At 41.2% G+C, this 20,354-nt stretch overlaps 1 protein-coding gene across 6 annotated transcripts in view; it reads right to left on the minus strand.

The window, feature by feature from the left end:
• The window catches only part of Ralgapa2 (Ral GTPase activating protein catalytic subunit alpha 2), a 286,655-nt gene that overhangs the window by 201,682 nt on the left and 64,619 nt on the right, over positions 1-20,354 (minus strand). For all 6 annotated transcript variants that reach the window (XR_013050813.1, XR_013050812.1, XR_013050814.1 and 3 more), the window contains exons 5-10: positions 13,893-13,936; positions 12,579-12,756; positions 11,276-11,391; positions 9,936-10,074; positions 7,957-8,156; positions 4,066-4,293 (exon numbers count right to left, since the gene is read on the minus strand). Coding sequence is in view for 3 of the 6 variants with exons in the window: in XM_016002990.3 (XP_015858476.2) it covers positions 4,066-4,293; positions 7,957-8,156; positions 9,936-10,074; positions 11,276-11,391; positions 12,579-12,756; positions 13,893-13,936 (905 nt within the window). In the remaining 3 variants the exon portion in view is untranslated. The remainder of the gene's footprint in view (positions 1-4,065; positions 4,294-7,956; positions 8,157-9,935; positions 10,075-11,275; positions 11,392-12,578; positions 12,757-13,892; positions 13,937-20,354) is intronic.

The following is a 20,354-nucleotide window of genomic DNA, read 5'->3' on the forward strand; positions in this document are numbered from 1 at the left end:
CCAGCCCTGAAATCATATACACACAAACAACAAAACAGACTCATTGGGTTGTATTTAGATATTTGTATGGGCATGTGCATGAATGTAACAATAATGATCAAAAAAAAAAAAGGACTCAATTTGAAAAGGAAATGGGGGAGGGAGGTGCTGTGGGATGTCTTTCTGTATGCTGTGAATATGTGTTGCTCCCATCGGCTAATAAATAAAGCTGTTTTGGCCTATGGCAAGGCAGCTTAGAGGCAGGTGGGAAATCCAAGCATGTAATGGCACACAAGTAAAGCCACAGAACATGTGGCGACATATAAATTAATAGAAATGGTCTGAATTTAGTTATCAAGAGCTAGCTACCAAGAAGCTTGAGCCATAAGCCATGGTCATACAGCTGATAATAATATTAAGCCTCTGAATGATTATTTTACGAGCAGCTGTCGGACCTCGGGTGAGAGAGATTTTTCTGGACCTCGTGGGGCCAGGCGGGACCACAGGAAAACTTCTGGCTACAGGAAGGAAGGACATGGGCAGTTAGAAAGAGGATATGGGATGGGCTGGAGGGAGAAAGGGGAAATGAAGAAATGCTGTGATTACATTTTAACTTAAAAATAAATTTAAAAAACTGGAAGCTTCTGAATGATAAACTATTCAATGCACAGGAACACATAATAACTCATTGTATACTGATGCTACAGAGGGCAAACTCTAACTTAACACATGGCTTTTAGTCCATCGTAAAAATCCCTGAGTTTGGTAGCCACACAGTTGCGCAGTCCACTGCAGGTCTTCCTCCAGCTTTGCTACAAAGGACGCCTCTGGCTGAAATGACCTAGTGGTTAAATTCTTTCTTTCATGGAAGGCTTCATTTCAATATCTTACTCAGGGAAAGATGCTCTTTTAGATATCTTTCCCTGTTCTCCAAAGACAGATGCCTTTGGCTATCCTGTGGTGAAAAATGCCTTCTACACTTTCCTAACTGCAGAGTTAGCTATTCCTAGGAAAAGGACTTAAAATGGCATGGGACATAAAGCTATTTAATCAGCAACCTTTCTTTAGATTTACAGAACAAGCCCAGAACCTCTGGTGACTTTTGGATGCCAACAGTATGTGGAACAGAAAAGCAAACTTCAGAAAATTCAAAATTACTGTCTTTTCTACCATTTCAAAGGCCTACCTACCCCATGTCCCCGCCAAAAATCAATCCCTATAAAGCCTTGTACCTGCAACCCCTCACAAGATGGTTTCTTCTTTTTTTTTAAGAACCCCAGAGTCCTCATCTACCAACTTTCCAGCTTGTTGCCCATAACGCTCTTCTTTTCCCCATCACCTTCTCTTTCTCAAATGTTTGGTTTCACCAGATAGCAACAAAACTTGACTTTTCTGCAGTGTCTTACTCAGGGTGTCTACTGCCATGATCAACACTGTGACCAAAAGTAAGTTGAGAAGGAAAGGATTTATTAGGCTCGTGCATCCCCATCATTGTTCATCACTGAAGGAATTCAGGGCAAGAACTCAAACAGGGCAGGAACCTGGAGCCAGGAGCTGATGCTGAGGCCATGGAGGATGCTGCTTACTGGCTTGCTCCTTATGGCTTGCTCAGCCTGCTTTCTTAAATAACTCAGGACCATCAGCCCAGGGGTGGCCCTGCCCACAATGGAATAGACCCTCTCTCATCAATCACTAATTAAGAAAATGCCCTACAGGTTTACCTGTAGCCCAGTCTTAAGACATTTCCTCAAATAAGGCTCCCTCCTCTAGTTTGTGTCAAGTTGACATAAAACTAGCCAGCAAATACACCACTATGTTGCAACTGATGCTTATGCAAAAATACTGCAAATATCAGACTTTGAAAAGAAAAAAAGGATCATCTATAGCTATAGCAGGATATTCTCACTGGATAGAAAGCAAACCAACCCGAACAGAGCTGAGAGAGAAGTGAGAAAAGTATCAGGCCTGCTATTAGAGCCTCCTGCTTCAACCTGTCCCACTTCATTCTGTCACTCTGAGGTAGGTGCAGGACCATTTCTTCACCCAATTTAGTCTATCTTCTGCTGCCTCCCTTCTGCTATTAAGACTATACACTGAGGTTTTCTTCTGTTGTAATAAATACCCCAATTATTACTATTATTCATTTTAAATTATGTTTTCTCCTTTTTTAGTATGTATTCGTCAGATGTTATAGTTTCCTGCTTACTGCAAACATGTTCAAGTTTATCTTTAAAATGTTAAATGTATTCATCCCCAAGTTTCAATTTTAGAACTGAAGTCCTTATAAAGTCTTCCTGGCTCTGATTTGTATGTCAAGAGAGGTCTGGTTACAAATTTCTAAGTGCAAGAGGGACCTAAGATTATTACACTCAGCTAAGCTTGTGGCCACATGTACAAGAAAAAAACAAAACAAAACAAAACAAAAAAACAGGCTGGGCGGTGGTGGTGCACGCCTTTAATCCTAGCACTCAGGAGGCAGAGCCAGGCGGCTCTCTGTGAGTTCGAGGCCAGCCTAGGCTACAGAGCGAGATCCAGGACAGGCACCAAACCTACACAGAAAAACCCTGTCTCAAAAAACCAAAAAAAAAACCAAAAAACAAAAAAAACCTACATTCACTATTTTCAAAGGACCAATGAAAGTGAATTTTGGGATACCTTCTTGAAACTACTCAATGACAATAAACAAATACAAAAACAAAACAAAACGAAACAAAAAAGCAGGCACAATATCCAACAAAGCAAGTACTCTAAGGCTGTGGAACCAAGATGAAGGATTTGCTAAATACAAAACTAAGATTAAACAACCCTATATATTATGATTCCTCATCAATTTCTGATAGTGATACATTTATTTAGTTCGTCAGTTACTTAGTTTTCTGAGACAAGGAAGGTCTCATGTAGCCCAGGGTAATCTCAAGCTAGCTGTGTAGCTGAGGCTTGCTTTAAACTGATCCTCCTGCCTCCACCTCCCAAATACTGGGATTACAGGCTTTTATCATAGTTCAGTGGTACATTTATCCTTTATAAGATAAACTTATAATGTAATAAAGTTGGCTAGCCACAAGATGCCAGTCAAAATCAATCCCAGACATTGCTGTGTCCCAGGAGCATCAACCCTGCTGCAAACCTTGGGCACGATTTCTGCAATCTGGCTTCCAAATCCTTCCTTCTCTTTCCCTTGCTTTTTCCTGCTTCCTGCTTCATTCTTCCCAGCACCTTTCCTATCTGAGGTATGATATTCCAGGGTCCTGGACACAAAACCTTTCTCTCCTCTACTCTTTCTCGTCCATCTCTTGTCTCCTGGGCCACAAGTATTTCTATCACATACTGGTGTGACCCAACGTTTTAGGGAAAGAACAGCTTTCGGAAAGAGCCTCTGGGTTATGTGAGCTCTGAAGCTCTGGAAACACTGGGTTCACTTGGTACTAAGTACTAAGAATAGCTTTCTATCCACCTACCTGAGTTGAGTTTGCCATGGAAGCATGAAAGTATTTGATGAATTTTCCTTCATTATATAGTGATTAAAAAAAACACTTTTTTTTTTGTGAGTCATAAAAACTTGTGACAAACTAAAAGTGGACCTAGAAGGGCCATTACTTAGTTCTATAAATTAGGCCAAATCATCAATACTATTGCCTACTGTGTCATAAATAAAACAACAACACTACAGTTTGGATCTAGAGTGCCCCATCCTCCCCTGGGCCCATGTGTGATCTGGTTCTGGTTTGGCACTATTGAAAAGCAGCATAAAACTTTAAGAGGTGTGGCTTAATGGGGTATTATAGGTCATAGCAGAGTATGCCCTCAAAGAAGACTGTAGGACTCTAGTCTCTTGCTCTCTTTTTTTCACACCCACCCATAAGGTAAACAGGCCTCACCTGCTTCCTGTCCCTACCTTAATATACCACCCTGCCACAGGACCAAAGCAACAGGACCAAGTGACCCTGGCCTGAGACCTTTGACACTGAGACAAATATACCTCCTCTGTTTAAGCTGATGCCCCCAGACATGTGTTAGAGCAATGGGAAGCTGACTAACTCAAGAACAAAGAGACTTCAACTTCATGAATGTATAACATATACTGACCTGTCGAAATACTTCATTCACAAAATTCACATAACCCCGTGTGGACAGGAGGATCCGTTGCACCATTTCATACACTGTTCGATGCTCTTCTTCAATGCTACAAAGACTGGAGCTGCTGAGTCTTCGGTCAGACAAGGTGCTACTGTTAGAATGGCTTTTGTCCTGCTCTGTGGACCCAGCACCATCCAGCTCTGGCGCCTTTTCTTGTGCTGCACCACCACCAACGGTCTGGAAAATATCATCACACGTCTTAGCAATCCCTCGCTCACCAGCACATAGCAAAATGTGAGTCTTGTCTTGCTCACTGCCTTTTGGGATTTGTGAGTGTTGCAGTACTGGTGAAGGAACCTACATCTCACATATGTGAGCATGTGCTCTGCCACTGATCATATGCCCAGATCCAGGTCTCCCCTTATTTCCAAGTACTCTGATTACCATCAACCTGCAGAGGGTACAGGAAGGAGCCTGAAGCATGACTCCTGAACCTCTACTTAGCAATTTTCTAATTAACCAAGTAATTATTCCTCACCTCAGTGACTTCAACAGGAAAACTACTAAGTTATTTCAGGGAAGAGGGCTGTGAAATCTTGTCAGCTAAAAAGTTTACTTTGCATTTGTGAAACCACAAATAAGCTAATGTGCAAAAGCAATGTGTGTCATCGTCACACCAGCACTCCACACTTACTCTGCTGTCACAGAGGTGTGAAAACCTGGAGCCTGCCTATAACAAAAGCATGAGAGTCACCAGTCCAGGCCTGAAAGACGAACAGTTAACATTTTCCATCTCTTAAAGCATTTTGTTCTTGGAGCCCCCGGTGGCCATATAAGAACTCCAATGACCCGGCTAGTGGAACAGTATAGAGTAGTTCAAGATGAGCCAGGCTTCTTTCCAACTGGCAATAACAGGCATGTGAATGAAGTCATCTTACATCCTGCAGAACAACCATTCACCAGCTAAAGGTCACCACCCAAGACCCATGAAATACACAAGATGTACTAAGCCAGATCCTGGCCCCCAAAGTAAAATAAGAAAATAAGGTTGAAAGGTTTCAGCTTTCAGACACTAAGTTTGGAGGTGGTTTATATCACAGCAATGAAATAACTAAAACAGCATGAAGAATTGTGCAGCATCAAGTCACAGAGCTAAGAAGATGGCTCAGTGGGTAAGGCTGTGTAAGTATGAAGAACTGGCTTCAGAAGGAGTCTGTCTTCATCCACTAGAGTCAAGCTGGAATTCCAAGCTGCTGTTAGTATAAGTCCATCCTGATGTCCCCTGGCACATGAAAAAGCCTTGTCAGCAAAACAGAGATGCCCACCAGGACCAGGCCAGCACTACCACGGTTCAGAAAACCACATAACACAGACTGTCACTTACTCCCCACGTAAATTTCTCTGCCACCCTGGTACCCTCTCAACCCCATAGCGCATACTGAGATATGCTCATTCTCAGGGTTAGCCTAAACATGGACACCCACCACCCACAAAGCAACTCTCAGGGGTATGTCTCGTTGTTTTGTTGGTGGTGCCTGAATGTGATGCCACTCATTCCTCTATCTTGATCTGCCAACCTGCTCAGCACATCCAAGCCTTGCCTCTGCAAAGTTCAAGAACAACAGAGAACATACGACAGGAGTCCACAAATCAATGTCTAAAGCTCTGCAGAGATGTCAGCTTGTGTGTGTCACTGTTCCACCCATTTGTCCCAAGAGCCTGTAGATCACTGCAAGAACTAGCTCAGAATTAGTAAAAGTAATATTTTATTAATATAACTAAAGAGTTATACATATAAATATGCTCAGCTGCCTGGCTATATCAATTTTTTTCAATCCCTGATGGACAAAATCAAACCAGTAGGACTAAATGACCATGGACAAAACCTCTAAACCATGAGCCAAAATAAACATTTTAAGTTGACTATTTCAGGTATTTTTGCAACAGTAACAAAGAGCTAAGTAACACATCAAGGAACAAGAAAATCTGTAAGGCCAGATTTACCTAGTGCTAGGGAAGCTAAGTCTAAAAGGCACATTATTAGCTGTTTCTCCCTGTCAAAAGAACAAGTTCTAGGGGGCTGGAGAGATGGCTCAGTGGTTAAAGGCATTGTCTGTTCTTCCAGCTGGTCTTGAGTTCAACTCCCAGCAAGCACATGGTGGCTCACAACCACCCATAATGAGATCTGGTGCCCTCTTCTGGCCTGCAGGCATACATGCAGGCAGAACACTATATATATATATATATATATATATATATATATATATATATATATATATATATATATATATATATAATAAATCTTTAAAAAAATAGTTCTAGACCAAGAAAAGAACATTATTTCACTTTGGGAAGAGAAAACCAAAAACACCTCATATTCAGCAAAAAAAAAGGGAATTCTATTGTAAAACAGAACTTTTTTCTGAAATATTTTGTAACATCTTTTATAAAACTAGTGCATTGATTGAAAACAGTTTTGATCACCTTGACAAGGACAGTCACTTTTTTGTTGTTTTGTTTGGTGGTTGCTTGTCTGTTTGTTTTGGTTTTGGTATTTTGAGACAGGGCTTCTCTGGGTAACAGCCCTGGCTCTCCTGGAACTCATTCTGCAGACCATGTTGGCCTCAAACTTACAGACATCCACCTACCTCTACCACTGAAGTGGTAGGATTAAAATTGTGTACCACCACACTTGCTCACTCACTTCAGATCTATGAAAGAATACCATATTTTAAATTTGAAATAAAAAATTTAAGGAAATAAATACAACCATTACCATTTTCATTTCATCTTCTAACTTCCAAAGTACAAAATTAAGGGGTTTTGTTTTGTTTTGAACTGTCTTTCAGCAAGCCCTCCGTTATTCTTATTGAAATTCAATCCTGAGACTCTTTTGAAAACAAGTTTGCCCTCTCGGTCTCCAGTAAGTCCTCTACAGTGGATCCACAGGCTCTGGACTACATGGTGTAACTCTTCGTACCAAGGGACCAATGACCTTGAAGTATACCAACTACTGATCTGCTTCCTCCAGCTGGTTTCCCCAGCTTGGATCGATGTCCTATTTCTGGAACCTCCTTGACATCAACAAATCTTCAGTAAGTGCACTACACTTGCTGGTCCTATTCTTGGAGACAACAAACAATACTAATCAACCCACACAAAGCCATGACCCTTCATTAATGCGACTGCTCTCTAAGCTCTGAAAACAGTGGTGCTCCACCAAGTACACATACCAAAGACCTTCCTACCTAAGAAGTCTTTTATGAAGGCTTCAGACAAAGGCAGGCTTATTTCCAGGAACAGCATCATGAAGCAACAGCTACCCCAGGATCCTTAGCTGCTAGTCCAAGCCCTCTCCTGAGAAGACAGCTATCCTAGGATCCTGAGCTGCTAGTCCAAGCCCTCTCCTCAGAAGACAGCTACCCTAGGATCCTGAGCTGCTAGTCCAAGCCCTCTCCTGAGAAGACAGCTACCCCAGGATACTGAGCTGCTAGTCCAAGCCCTCTCCTCAGAAGCCAGAAGATACACAACAGCATGAACTCTCTCCATAGGCCACATCTACATAACCTGATGGCCTTCCAGCTACTGGTGACTGATGAAGAAAAGACAAGAGCCTGTGCCTGTGCTCAGAAGATACAACATGTAAGCAAAGCAGAAAGAAGGGAGGCACGAGAGTTGTCTTCTCAGAGTTCTCCTTGCCCCTGAGACTGCCTTTCTGCAGCAATTCCAGGACTGTGAGGCAAGTGCTTCAGACCAAAGCTCCCTCTGAAACCCCAGCCCTGCACACAGGTGAGCCAGTAAATCAAAGCTACAAGAACCACAGTTCTAACAATCAGTTACTTCGCTAATGTGGGGCTGTTTATTATGTAAGAGAAAGATTTTCAATGATGGCTGGCATACCTGGATGATTTTAGGCAATACATCAACTCCATTTTTAGTGTTTTGTGTTGCAGTTAGATATTTTTTTTCCAAAAAGAAAGTTACAATCCATTTAATGAAAACAACACGAGCTGCCATGTATGGAATTTTTGTACTGTAAATTGTTTCATTATCTCGAGTTACAGTAACATATACAGGCTTTGGTCTCAAATGAGGGATTTCTGATAGAAAGAAAGAGAATACACAATTAAGTTAGTGAATCTCAACATTACATGATCCATACAAATGGTTCCAATTAATAAACATATTTTTGGTTGTTTAAAATGCAACTAATAATGAAGACCTATAAATGTTTACAAAATAACAACTTCTAGAAGGCTTGATTATGATTTTGCCTTACAATATAAATAAAGAGGTGGCTGTTATTGCCTACATACTGCAATAGTATACTACCATGCTAATTTCTCTCATTAACAATTCTGAAGATTATGAGACTACAATAGTGAATATATCTTCATTTCTGGTATAGCTAATTTAATGCTATTTTATGACTGGAACAAATGTAAAAGCAAACATGAACTTTAACAAAAAATATCTAAAGCTAGACATTGTGGTACAAGTCTGTAATCCCTATACTCAGGAAGCCAAAAATTTCATCTAAATGAACTCAGAATCTCAGTCTTCATTAAGTGTCATCAACTATGAATACTATAAGGCTGGATTTGAGATAGAAACTTACCGTAAGTCCTACCCTGTATATTAACTACTTCCTAGATTCCTGGAGTACCTTGGTGAAGCTAAAATAATGACAATAAATAACTTTTCTGTTATTCTTTTTCAATATAAAAATCTCTACATGTAGCCAAAGCTGGCTTCTAACTCACAATTCTCCTGTCTCAAGTTTCCAAGGCCTAGGAGGGCAGTTATGGGCCGCCATGACCAGTTTCAATACGTAACTTTCAACCTAGTAACAACAATGTATAGTGCTTTTACAATGAATATAGACAACACATAAAGTCAGAAACAAATTTTGGAAAAAAATATAATATGTGTGTGTGTGTGTGTGTGTGTGTGTGTGTGTGTGTGTGTGTTGTGTGTGTGTGTGTGTGTATATATATATATATATATACACACACACACACAAAATACAGGTTACGGTACCCCTATAAGTCAGTTATTCTAGATTTTTAAAAATGCATCAGGCTTCAGCTATTCTCCCTTCTCATGTGTCTGTGAGTCCGTGAGTCTGTGTGTCTGTCCGTGTGTGTGTGAGAGACAGGAAATTCAGCTGAATTAGTCGGGTACATCCTACAGAGAGAGTACAGTCCCTTGTGATCTTTTCTCCTCCAAAGCTATTCTTGATTATCCATCTAACTAATTTCGTGTTTTTATAGGGAGATTTGTCCTCACTTTCACCACTGTGAGGGATTACATTCATCCTGTGAATCCTAATCCTAATCCCAATAAAAGGAAAATTTAGGAGCTAAGTTAAATGTTCCTTTCTATTTCCCAGAATTCTGGGACCACCTATCTCTAGACTGTCACATCACTCAAGCATCTCCCTCTACAAGCATCTGCTAGTATCCTGGTAGATAAAAGCCCCAACATAAAGTGCATCCCTCTAGCAACTGTATGTCCTGGGCTGGACGGCATAACCATTGAGCAGGATCTGACATCACTATAACTCATTACCCATTAGAGAAGACTAAGAAATGCAAAATATGACATTAAAAGGTGTCAAACATCCAGAAATATCATGACATGTTTTAAATTATTTTTATAGAAACCATGGTTCTCTTTATTTCCATGAGGCAAGATCTCTAAATGAGTTTACATAATTGAATCATTCATTAGGTAACTTTAACTTCTCACAACAATATTACCATTCAATATGAACATAAAGTGACTATTTTGCCTTAAAATATCACAGGGATTACTATGAAAGCTACTGTACAATTTCCCTGTGGATGACATCCACACAGGAATAAAAGAGTACTTACCAAGCACAGGTTTGTAGATGTTGGTTAACTTAGTAAATGATGGAAACAAATGAGGAAGATAATACTTTCGAAACAATGTAAAAAGAAATTTAAAACCAGTATCTTGATTCTCCTTATTCTTCCACTCCAAGCTTGCAGCCTTTGGATGATATGTGGGAAAGGACATTTGTATATTTACAGTTTAAATTAACATACACAAACATGAAATGATATTAGATTAAAATTCCTATTATCAATGTTTAAATGACACTATTGGTAATAATATAATGAAATCATATCTCAACAAAGCTCCAAAGATGATACAAATTCCAGGTATTGTAAACCTGGCCAAGAACCCATGACTGAATATCACAGGCCCTAGGGCAGATCCTACTTATTTTGCTAAAGGGACATTATCAAACTGCCTTCTAAATACTATAGTTAGCACACCTCACACCCCTCATCAGAAAAGCTTCTGCATGTGGTGGATGGTGGTTAGTACAGAGGCTCACAACTGTTCAAAGTACAGAGAATAAGTGACTGTGGAGTCCCAAATAGAACACCTGTTCTATGTATCACCCATTTCCCCATAGCTCAGGGAACATCTTGGAAAAAAGAGTAGAAAGTTCTAAATGTCAGAGGTCAGGAAAGACTACGACAATAAGCAGCTGTGGTTGCCCGCACAAGGTCAAGGCAGTCAACATTTTAAAATGGGCAGAGAAGGAGCTTTTGGCAGATGATAGCTGCCAGGTGAAGAGGAGTCGGTTTTCTTCAGCACCATGGCCCATGGGAGGCTACCCATGGTCCAACAAATGGCCCTACATTTATGCACATCTAATTGTACAGCTCTGACTATACGCAGTGGGCTATTTTAAAACGGAAGCGCTGGGTAAGGTGGCATATTCAGGAGACAGAGGCAGGCGGAGTTTGAGGCCAACCTGGTCTACATAGAAAGTTCCAGGCCAGGCAGAGCTAGCTGCACAGTGAGACTCTGACTCAAAAAAAAAGGAAGAAAAGGAGAAGGAGACATGAAGTTGGAAGGATGATGGAGGAGCAGGGAGAGAGGAAGAGGTGGCAGACAGCGGCATGAAGATGATCTAAATATACTGTATTTATGTATGAAATTGCCAAAGGATGCATAACTTTTTTAAGTAAAGATACCTTAAATAATTCACACATAAAAGTACTCATACGGAGTCTTTCTGAAGTGGCCCAGCAATGATGCATGCCCTGCGTCTAATGAACCGCCACATAAAATCACTTCAGGGAAAGCAACGCAGACACACAGAAAGAAAAGAAACAGTAACTCTCCTTCCTACGAAAACAAACCCATCAGTGAGACAGCTTGGTTTTTCTCTGACCTGAATAACCATATATTTCAACAGTATTTGAAGAAAAAAGCATGTTTGGTCCTCAGCGATCTTCTCCCCTGATACGGCTGGCAGAAGTGGGGTGATTTCTTCTGGATATATTTTTGCTAAAAAGTAAAAAATAACGAGAGCTTATTCATCAAAGTCAAATTTTAAATAAGCATTTAAAACTGGTCTCTATTACAACACATCTATCCAGCCACTGGAACTGTTCAGACTGAACCCCAAACCAGTATGAACAAGGGCTTAGGGCCCAGAGGTCCACAGAGCCTTTCCTTCCTCTATTTGAATTTTCTATTCAAATTCTGTCCTGGTCAGCCTAAAATCCAATGCAATGAAGTGTTACAGTAAGTTCACACTCATGGGACACAGACAGTCCAATGAGGTCACTACTGTCCTTCTGTAAATGCCACATGGAAAAACACAGTTGGCAAAGTAAGATGAATGGCCTCTTAAAGAAACAACAGTGACAAGAACAACAGACAGTGGCTAGGGAGGACATTTAAATTTCATTAGCTCACAGAAAACACTTGTTACTTCACACTGTAGCCAACATCTGCCCCCTGCATTCCATTCCTGCTTCTGCTACTTCAGAAATTTTCTCATTATAATTTAATAGAAAATAGGCTCCAGATTTTTTGTTCTGGTTTGTTTTGTTTTGTTTTTTAAGACAGAGCCTCTCACATAGCCCAGGCTGGACTCAAACTTTTTAGGTAGGTAATTAAGGCTGACCTTAAAATCCTGATCCTCCTACCTCCACCTCCACCTCCAAGTGCTGGGATCACAGGCTTATGCCACCACTTCCTGTACCCTAAGTTTTTTGTTTTTTTTGTTTTTTTTGTTTTTTTTTGTGACACTGTGGGTTGAACTATGGCTTTCATTATAATGTCTTTAGGAATCCTCTGTGAATCACAAGGAATCATTCCTCCTCAGCTTTATCAAAATTTCTATTCAAGAACATCAACACCAAGGAAACCTTCAAGGTAAGCTCAAGAGTAATTTTGAGCTGGGGAGATGGCTCAGAAGTTCAGAGCACTTGGCTAGCTGCTCTTCCAGGGGACCCGAGTTTGGCTCTCAGCACCCATGTCAGGTGGCTCACAATCACTTGTAACTCCAGCTCCTGGGGTATATAGAGTCCTCTTCTGGCTTCCTTGGGTACCCATACACATGAGGTATATGCTTACAGACACATACACACAGACACAGACATGCACACATGCACGCACACACATACCCCTAAAACTAAAAATTAACAGAGTCATTTCAGCATGTCAACCCTGCTAATGCTGCTTACCATCAACTACACTAGGGCTAGGGTTGATGAGTGTCTCCAGTGTACAGGGTCCCCTGGATGACAGGACCGCTGGGAAACCAGGCACCAGGCAAGCGAAAATCAGCACCTGCTCTTCCGCACAGTTTGTCTGAAGTGCTTGAAGCCACAAAAGATACAGTCTGATTCCTTCACATCTTATCTAAAAACAAAATTAAAAGCAACAAAAATCAAACATTTAATACATTATTTGTAGAGCAGCATCAGTCTTAAGAAAAAGAAAAAGAGAGAGTGTGCGTGTGTCAAGTATGGTATGGTGGTATAACATCTGTAATCCCAGCATGTGGGAGTCTGAGACAGGAGAAATCTCAAATTTCAGGCCAGCCTGAGCTTCAAAGCAAGATCCTCCCCACCTCCAAAGAGAGAAAAGGAAGGAAGGGGAGGGGATAAAAGTATCATTAAAGCACAGAAGCTCTTCCTTCAGTAACAAGCAAGGATGCAATGTAGTACAAAGGCTAAAAGCTTGGGCACGAGAGTTAGAGGCCTGGGTTCAAATTCACCCTTTGCTACTGTCTAGCTGTGATACATGGAGAATCATTTGACTTCTCTGTGTCTTAGTTGTCCCATCTGTGAAATGGGAGGATTGAGTGAGTTAACTTGCATATGGCACAAAAGGCAGTGTCTGGCTCCCACTGCCATTTTGTAAGGCAATAATATCCCCATCATCAATGCTCAATTGTCCACAGGAGCAATGTCAGAGAGACTCTCCTTCCACATTTACACTAGGGGAGAACAGAACAGAATTTCAGTCATGTTAACATAATGTTCTTTGGAGCTAATGGGACTCGGAGGAGCTGGCTGAGTGACATGGGCTGCTGTCCAGCTTCCCTGCCTCGTGTCTATACTCAGCTCCCTCCTGCACCTTCACCACGATCTCAATGGTGAGCAGTGCCCAACAGAACATGAACGCTTTTCACGCTACACTCACTTCCATCTCTACCCTATTTTTAGAATTCAAAACACACAGTCCTCCTTTTCTGTATTCCTAAATGATTAAAAAGATGTCAATAAAAGAAAATACATTTGTAAATGAGGATTTACAATGTGTTATCAGATGCAAATGAAACATACGGGAGGAGTTCCCACAGCCTTCATCACAACCATCCATAACTCAAGTTCCAGAGGATCCAACGCCCTCTTCTGACCTCTGCTGGCACCAAGGACACATGTGGTACATGTACATACGTGCAGGCAAAACACTCAAACACATACAATAAAATAAATAAATCTAAAAAACTTAAAGAAATATTCCATTATACTTTCATCAGAAATGATTACCTTAATAGAATTTCCAGTGTGTAGAAGCTTTTTTAAAGTTGAACCTGGAAGTTTAAAACAACTGATTAGAAATAGAGTATACAAATAAATATTTAAGGTATATGAGGGAATACTTAGTATCTACATTTATTTTATTCTATTTTTATTTAAATGTGTAGATGTATTGTATGTGTGCATGCAGGTACATGTATGTGTATGCACTGTTAGTGCAACTGACCTCAGAGCCAGAAGAGGGCACTGGATCCCCTGGAACTAGAGTTACAGCCAGATGTAAGCCACCCAATGTGTAGGTACTTGGAACCAAACCCCTGTCCTCTGCAAGAGCAGCAAGCATTCTTAACACAAAGTCCTCAAAATATCTGTTTAAAGAGCAGCTTTAGAAAGGAAAAAAATGGATCCTGCCCTGAACTTTCCTTCTGGACCAGAGAAACATCATCCAATGACTGAGGGAGCCGGATGCAGAGACCCACGGTCAGGCCCCAGGTGGAGCTCCAGGAGTCCAATGGTGAGAAAGAGGAGGGTTTGTATGAGCAAGAATTATTGAGACCAAGGTTGGAAAAAGCACAGGGACAAATATACAAACGAAAGGAAACACATGAACTATGAACCAATAACTGAGGAGACCCCAACTGGATCAGGCCCTCCGGATAAATAAGACAGCTGATTAGCTTGATCTGCTTGGGAGGCATCCAGACAGTGGGACCGGGTCCTGTCCTCAGTGCATGAACTGGCTGTTTGGAACCTGGGGCTTATGCAGGGATGCTTGGCTCAGCCTGGGAGGAGGGGACTGAACCTGCCTGGACTGAGTCTACCAGGTTGAACTCAATCCTCAGGCGAGTCTTTGCCCTGGAGGAGATGGGAATGGGGGGTGGGCTGGGGGGAAGGCGGGGGTGGGGGGTGGGGAGAACAAGGGAATCTGTGGCTGATATGTAAAATTAAATTTAATGAATAAATTTAAAAAATGAAAGAAAAAAAAGATAGACCAGGCTGGATCCACCCACCTCTGGAACAACACACCAGCCAGTCTGGATTGACTGCAACTGTCCTCCTTTCCCAAGTCACAAATTATACGTACAAAAGAAGAAACTTCATCACCCCAACATAGGAAGACATCTTTTCCCCTACAACCCATGCCCCCTTCCATGGTATACTCAATGAAATAAATTAGTGAATGGATAAATAAATAAATAAATAAACCAACAAATGAAAAGTTAAAAAAAAAAGAAAGGAAAAAAATGCATGCCTTTTGAAAAATATAAGACTGACCTTCAAAGGCAAGCAACCTCACAGGAGAAAAGATAATTTTAAATATAGTAGTACTTTGAGTATGAGCCTCTTAAAAAGTCTTTTTAAAAAGTCCAAATGACAGGCATTCCTATTACAGAGACACTTGCTCATCCATCTCATTGCTGTCCTAGTCACAATAGCTAAGAAATGGAACCAGCCTAGATGTCCATCAACTGATGGGTGGATAACAAAAATAAGACATATATATATATGGAATCTTATTCAGTTTTAAAGAAAAAAATGAAATGTGCAGGTAAATGAGAGGAGCTGGAGAAAATTAGACTGAGTGGGTCAGTCACCCAGGCCCAGAAAGATTAAAAAAATCTCATAAAATGAGAGGCACTGGAGGTCCCCAAACAACACAAGTTGTTGCCATTCTTCTTGGTTGTCTACCAGAACTAGATGGTAAGACCCTATTACTGAAGATTTCGCATGCTTTTGGATGCAAGAGATAGAGAAATCAAGCTGAAGCTGAGCCAGGAACTTCCTCTTGGTTGGGTAGCTTTCACAGTGCCTCCTATCTCCCGCTAAGAGCACTGAGATTCCAGACACAGGCACTGTCAGGTCCGACTTCTATCTAGTGTGCCCTGTGCGTGTGAACTGGAGCAGTTGATAACTGCACACAGTGGGCACATCCTGAGTGACAGGTCAGCGTTCCAGTCTGCAGGGTTCAAAGCTGGGGAAGACTGTTGAGCCCTTTTCTATTCAGGGATCCTCACAGCACCTCCCAGCACTATGGCTTGTGCTGTTGGGGGCGGGGGCTTCTGGGCCCTCTCTGAGGAACAATTTACAAGGAGGTTCCACACCACACACTGGGGTCTTGTGTGGTCTGTCATGTCTTCTGAGAGCAGAATTATCCATCTACGTACGGTTGCTCCTTTCTCTTTCCAAAAACTTGTATTTTAAGATGTTGGCCATATCTCATAGTGTAATATCTCTGAAATATAGTAACCGGGGGCTAGAGAGATAGCTCAGTGGCTCAGGAGGGCAGGGAACTTGCTATGTAGACCAGGTTGGCCTTGAACTCAAGATCCACCTGACTCTCCTTCCTGAGTGCTGCGATTAGAAGCAAGTGCCACAAATGACAATCTTTTAAAGATACTTTAGAAATATTTTCCAAGCTAAAAGTTCACACAGATGTTTTTAATCGAACTTTAACTGTGCAAAGTTCTTTCCTATTTTTATTTTTTTTTTCTTTTCTTTAAAAACTTGTTCTCTGCCTCATGTCTCAAACCACTGAAGTGAGCAATACCACACACCATCAGTTGGTCCTTTCACAGGCAAGGTCGGGGGCACAAAGAAAAATCCCCTGGCTGCTGATCTGCAAGGACCACAGCAAGTGGCAAGCAGAGAAAGAACACAGAATTTTCTGGCACTTCTACATCCACTCAAGTACACAGGAACAGCGGTCCACTGAAGGAAGTAAAATTCATCAAAAATTGTTTTAAAATGGACCAAGGACCTAAATGTGAAACATAACCATAAAATGACTAGAAGAAAATAGGCCAGGTGTGATGGTGCACTTGGGAGACAGAAGCAGGTGGATCTCTGTGAATCCCAGCCCAGCCAGACTACACAGTGGGACTGGGGGCACTGGGGAGGGGGGGGGGTGCACGGCACATGAGCAAACACAGGAGATCTTTATGATTTTTTATTAATAACAGATTCCCATGGCCATCTGAGGAGCAGGTGGCAACTGATGGCTGCTGCGGGGGGGGGGGGGGGGGGGGGGGGGGGGGGGGGGGGAGTCAACTCTTCAGGGCTGTGGGCCTGAGAAGCCATGCTCCAGGGCATGGTATGCCTACACCTATGCCCTAACAGGAAGCAGTAAAGGATTCAGCAATATTTTTTTTAAGAGAGAGAGAGTATAGGAAGTTTGGAGGGAAAAGTGATTGGGCAGATAAAAGGGGGGAACTGGAGGGAAGGGAATGAGGAGTAGCTTTGATCCAAACACATTATATGCATGTATGAATATTAAGTAAAATATTTTTAAAGATTCCTAAATATGACAATAAAAAGTATACCCATAAAAGTGGCAAATTGGACTTCTTCAAAGTTAAAAACATTGTTCTTCAAACTACAATAAAATATAGAGAAAATATTTCCAAAGCATATATCTGATAAGACTTCCATACAAAATACTGGAACCAAAAAAAAAAAAATTAAGAAAATAAAACAATGAAACTTTTAAATGGGTAGCCTTTGGTAAACATAAAATATATGTTACCAGAGACGCACATAAATCACTTGAAAAGACATTCAACACCATGAGTCAATGAGATAGAACAACCAAAAACTAAACACTGACCATAACATCTGCTATTAACTGAACTGTGACACTGCTGAGGACATAAAATGATATAGCTACTCTGCAAAACAGTTTACCAGTTAAGTGTACTCTACAGGAGATAGGAAAGCTTATGTCTACCTAAAGACCTGTACACAAATGTCTAACAGTAGGTTTTTATGCATAACAGCCAAATATGAGAATCAACTGAACACTATATCAGCAAGAGAATGGATCAAAATATGATGGCAAAGCCATACAATGGAATACTATTCTACTCAGAAATAAAAGGGAATGAACTCAGTACATAGCATACAGATGAATCTCAAAACAAGTAGAGCGGAAAAGATGCTGTGGTGGCTAGTTTTATGTTAACTTGATACAAGCTATTGTCATTTGAGAGAAAGGAATCTCAATTGAGAAAATGCCTCCATAACCTGAGGTTGTAGGCAAGCCTGTAGAGGATTTTCCTAATTGGTGATTGATGAGGGAGGGGCCAGCCCACCATAGATGTTACCATCCTGAGCTGGTGAGTCTTGGGTACTGTAAGAAAGACAGCTGAGCAAGCCATGAGAACCAAGCCAATAAACATCAGCTCCTGCCTCCACGTTCCTGCCCAGTTTGAGTTCCTACCTTGGCTTCCCTCAGTGATTCAGGATATGTAAGCCAGACAAACCCTTTTCTCCCCAAGTTGGTCATGGTGTTTCATCCACCAACAATAACTCTAACTAAGCAAATGCCAAACAAACAAAAAAAAGAACAGTGCTACCTGATTCCATCTAAAGAAGACTCTAAAAAGGCAAAGGCAGACTAGCGGTGGATTTGAAGCAATCCAAATCATCAGTTTTTTTCTTTTATGGGTTTTACTTAGTGTCGTATCTAGAAAATCTTGTGAAAATGTATTAGTGCTTGGGGCTGAGGTAGGGAAGAAGGGAACAGAGGTATTACCAAGGAGGTTGAGAAAAATTGGGATTGATCCTATATTCATGACATTTCTTATATATTCTGTTTATTCCTCCCCCAATAAAGCTGTTTTATTATAAAAAAAAAAAATCAGAACAGTGGCCTAGAAGTGGCTAGAAAAGAGACTAGATGGAAGTCTGTGATCAGACAGCTATCTACATGATAACAAAGGGCAAGAAGCCACTTAAGGATGGAGGAGGACAATGAGCTTATGGGTAACAAGGTGAAGGACCAGGAGAGAACAAGACCATGGAAAAAAAGGAGATGAGACAACATGGCACCAAGCTGGCACAGTCCAAGGATTGGGGTGCTGAGCCATTTCTGGAATTAGCACTTCATAAAGAAAGGCCATGACCTCATCTCCATGATCCTGAGGGAGTCAGAGGTGTCTCCAAGAAAAGCAAGGTTTCAGATGACCAAGGAGGTGAAAGAAAGGCCAAGCTGTGGGGTTATTGCTTAACCAAGAGAACTGGCTCTGTGCTCACAGGAGCATGGGTTCAGCCATTCCCTCATGAACTTAGACAAGCAGGGCCCCCAGTTAGCTCATCCTGGCCATGATGATTCTTCCTGAATAGCCAAGACAGCTGCACATGATTACTTCTCATTTCCACACCACAGAATCTCACAAATCCCCAGGGTACCTCTTTAGGTGATATTTTGGATCTTGAAATTTTTTTTTTTTACCTTATTTTAAATATATAATCGCAAAAGTTCAAGAAATGCTAGGGCAAACTTCCTCAGATTTAAGTAAAAATTTTCTTTGCTTATTTGAAGGATTTAAAGATTAATGAGCTCTCTCAGAATAAAGATTCAGTCACTGAGTTCCATGGGTATATATATAGTACACATGCTTTATCTTCTTTAAATGTAAATTTGTAACACAAAACTCAGTTTCTGTAAGAGTTTATTACCTGTTTTCATAGAAACAATCCTAAATTAGGATTAGAACTCTGGATTTTGGAATATCTACTGATGATCCCATTTTTTTTTTTTTTCAAGTTCTTTGACTTTGTGCATGTTGCTCTCACAACCAGGAAGCCCTGCTCACCTTTCAAGGCTCCGGAGGAAGTGACTTCTCTTGAAAGGTCCCTCAACTTCTCCTGGGTGGACCTATTCAACCTTTCTTGTGCCTTCCCACTGTATGCCTCTCACAGCAACAACTGCACTGTAATTACTTTTCTCATCTACCCACCCATGGGGCAAGAGGCCTATCCAACGCAAGAATGGTGACATGCTCTTTGTTTCTGCCCCAAAGGTTCTTCTCTCCCTCAATAAATAGTGAAAGAAATCAATTATCAAATAAAGTCAGATTCCATTCCAAGGCTCACACCTTCCTCCACTGTAGGCAGCCAACTGTTAAGGAAGAAAAGTTGTATCAAGTGCAGAGTCTTACAGGTAGGACTGAAGCAGGAACTCTTTAAAAAACCCATGCAGAGCCGGGCGTTGGTGGCGCACGCCTTTAATCCCAGCACTCGGGAGGCAGAGGCAGGCGGATCTCTGGGAGTTCGAGGCCAGCCTGGGCTACCAAGTGAGCTCCAGGAAAGGCGCAAAGATACACAGAGAAACCCTGTCTCGAAAAACCAAAAAAAAAAAAAAAAAAAAAAAAACCCATGCAGAACTCATAATGGGTGCCCTGGAATGCTCCAGTTAGGTGGGCATTTTAAATTGCAACTGTGCTGTCAGATGAAAAGAGCTGGGCAGAAGGGCAACAATGCCATTTGCTTCCTTTATGCAAGTTCCCTCTGGCTGCTACTTCTGAAAGTATTCAAGTGGGAATTTTGAATCAATAATGCAGGCTTAAAGAACAATTTTTTTTGGTAAGGAATAATGTACAATTATTTAAGAAAATACTCGAGGTCAGTGCTTCTCGACTTCTTATTCACAGGAATCCTTTTGTGTCTCTTGTTAAAAGACCACCATGCTCA

Source organism: Peromyscus maniculatus, chromosome 4 (assembly GCF_049852395.1).
Source record: "Peromyscus maniculatus bairdii isolate BWxNUB_F1_BW_parent chromosome 4, HU_Pman_BW_mat_3.1, whole genome shotgun sequence".
Classification (NCBI taxonomy): domain Eukaryota; kingdom Metazoa; phylum Chordata; class Mammalia; order Rodentia; family Cricetidae; genus Peromyscus; species Peromyscus maniculatus.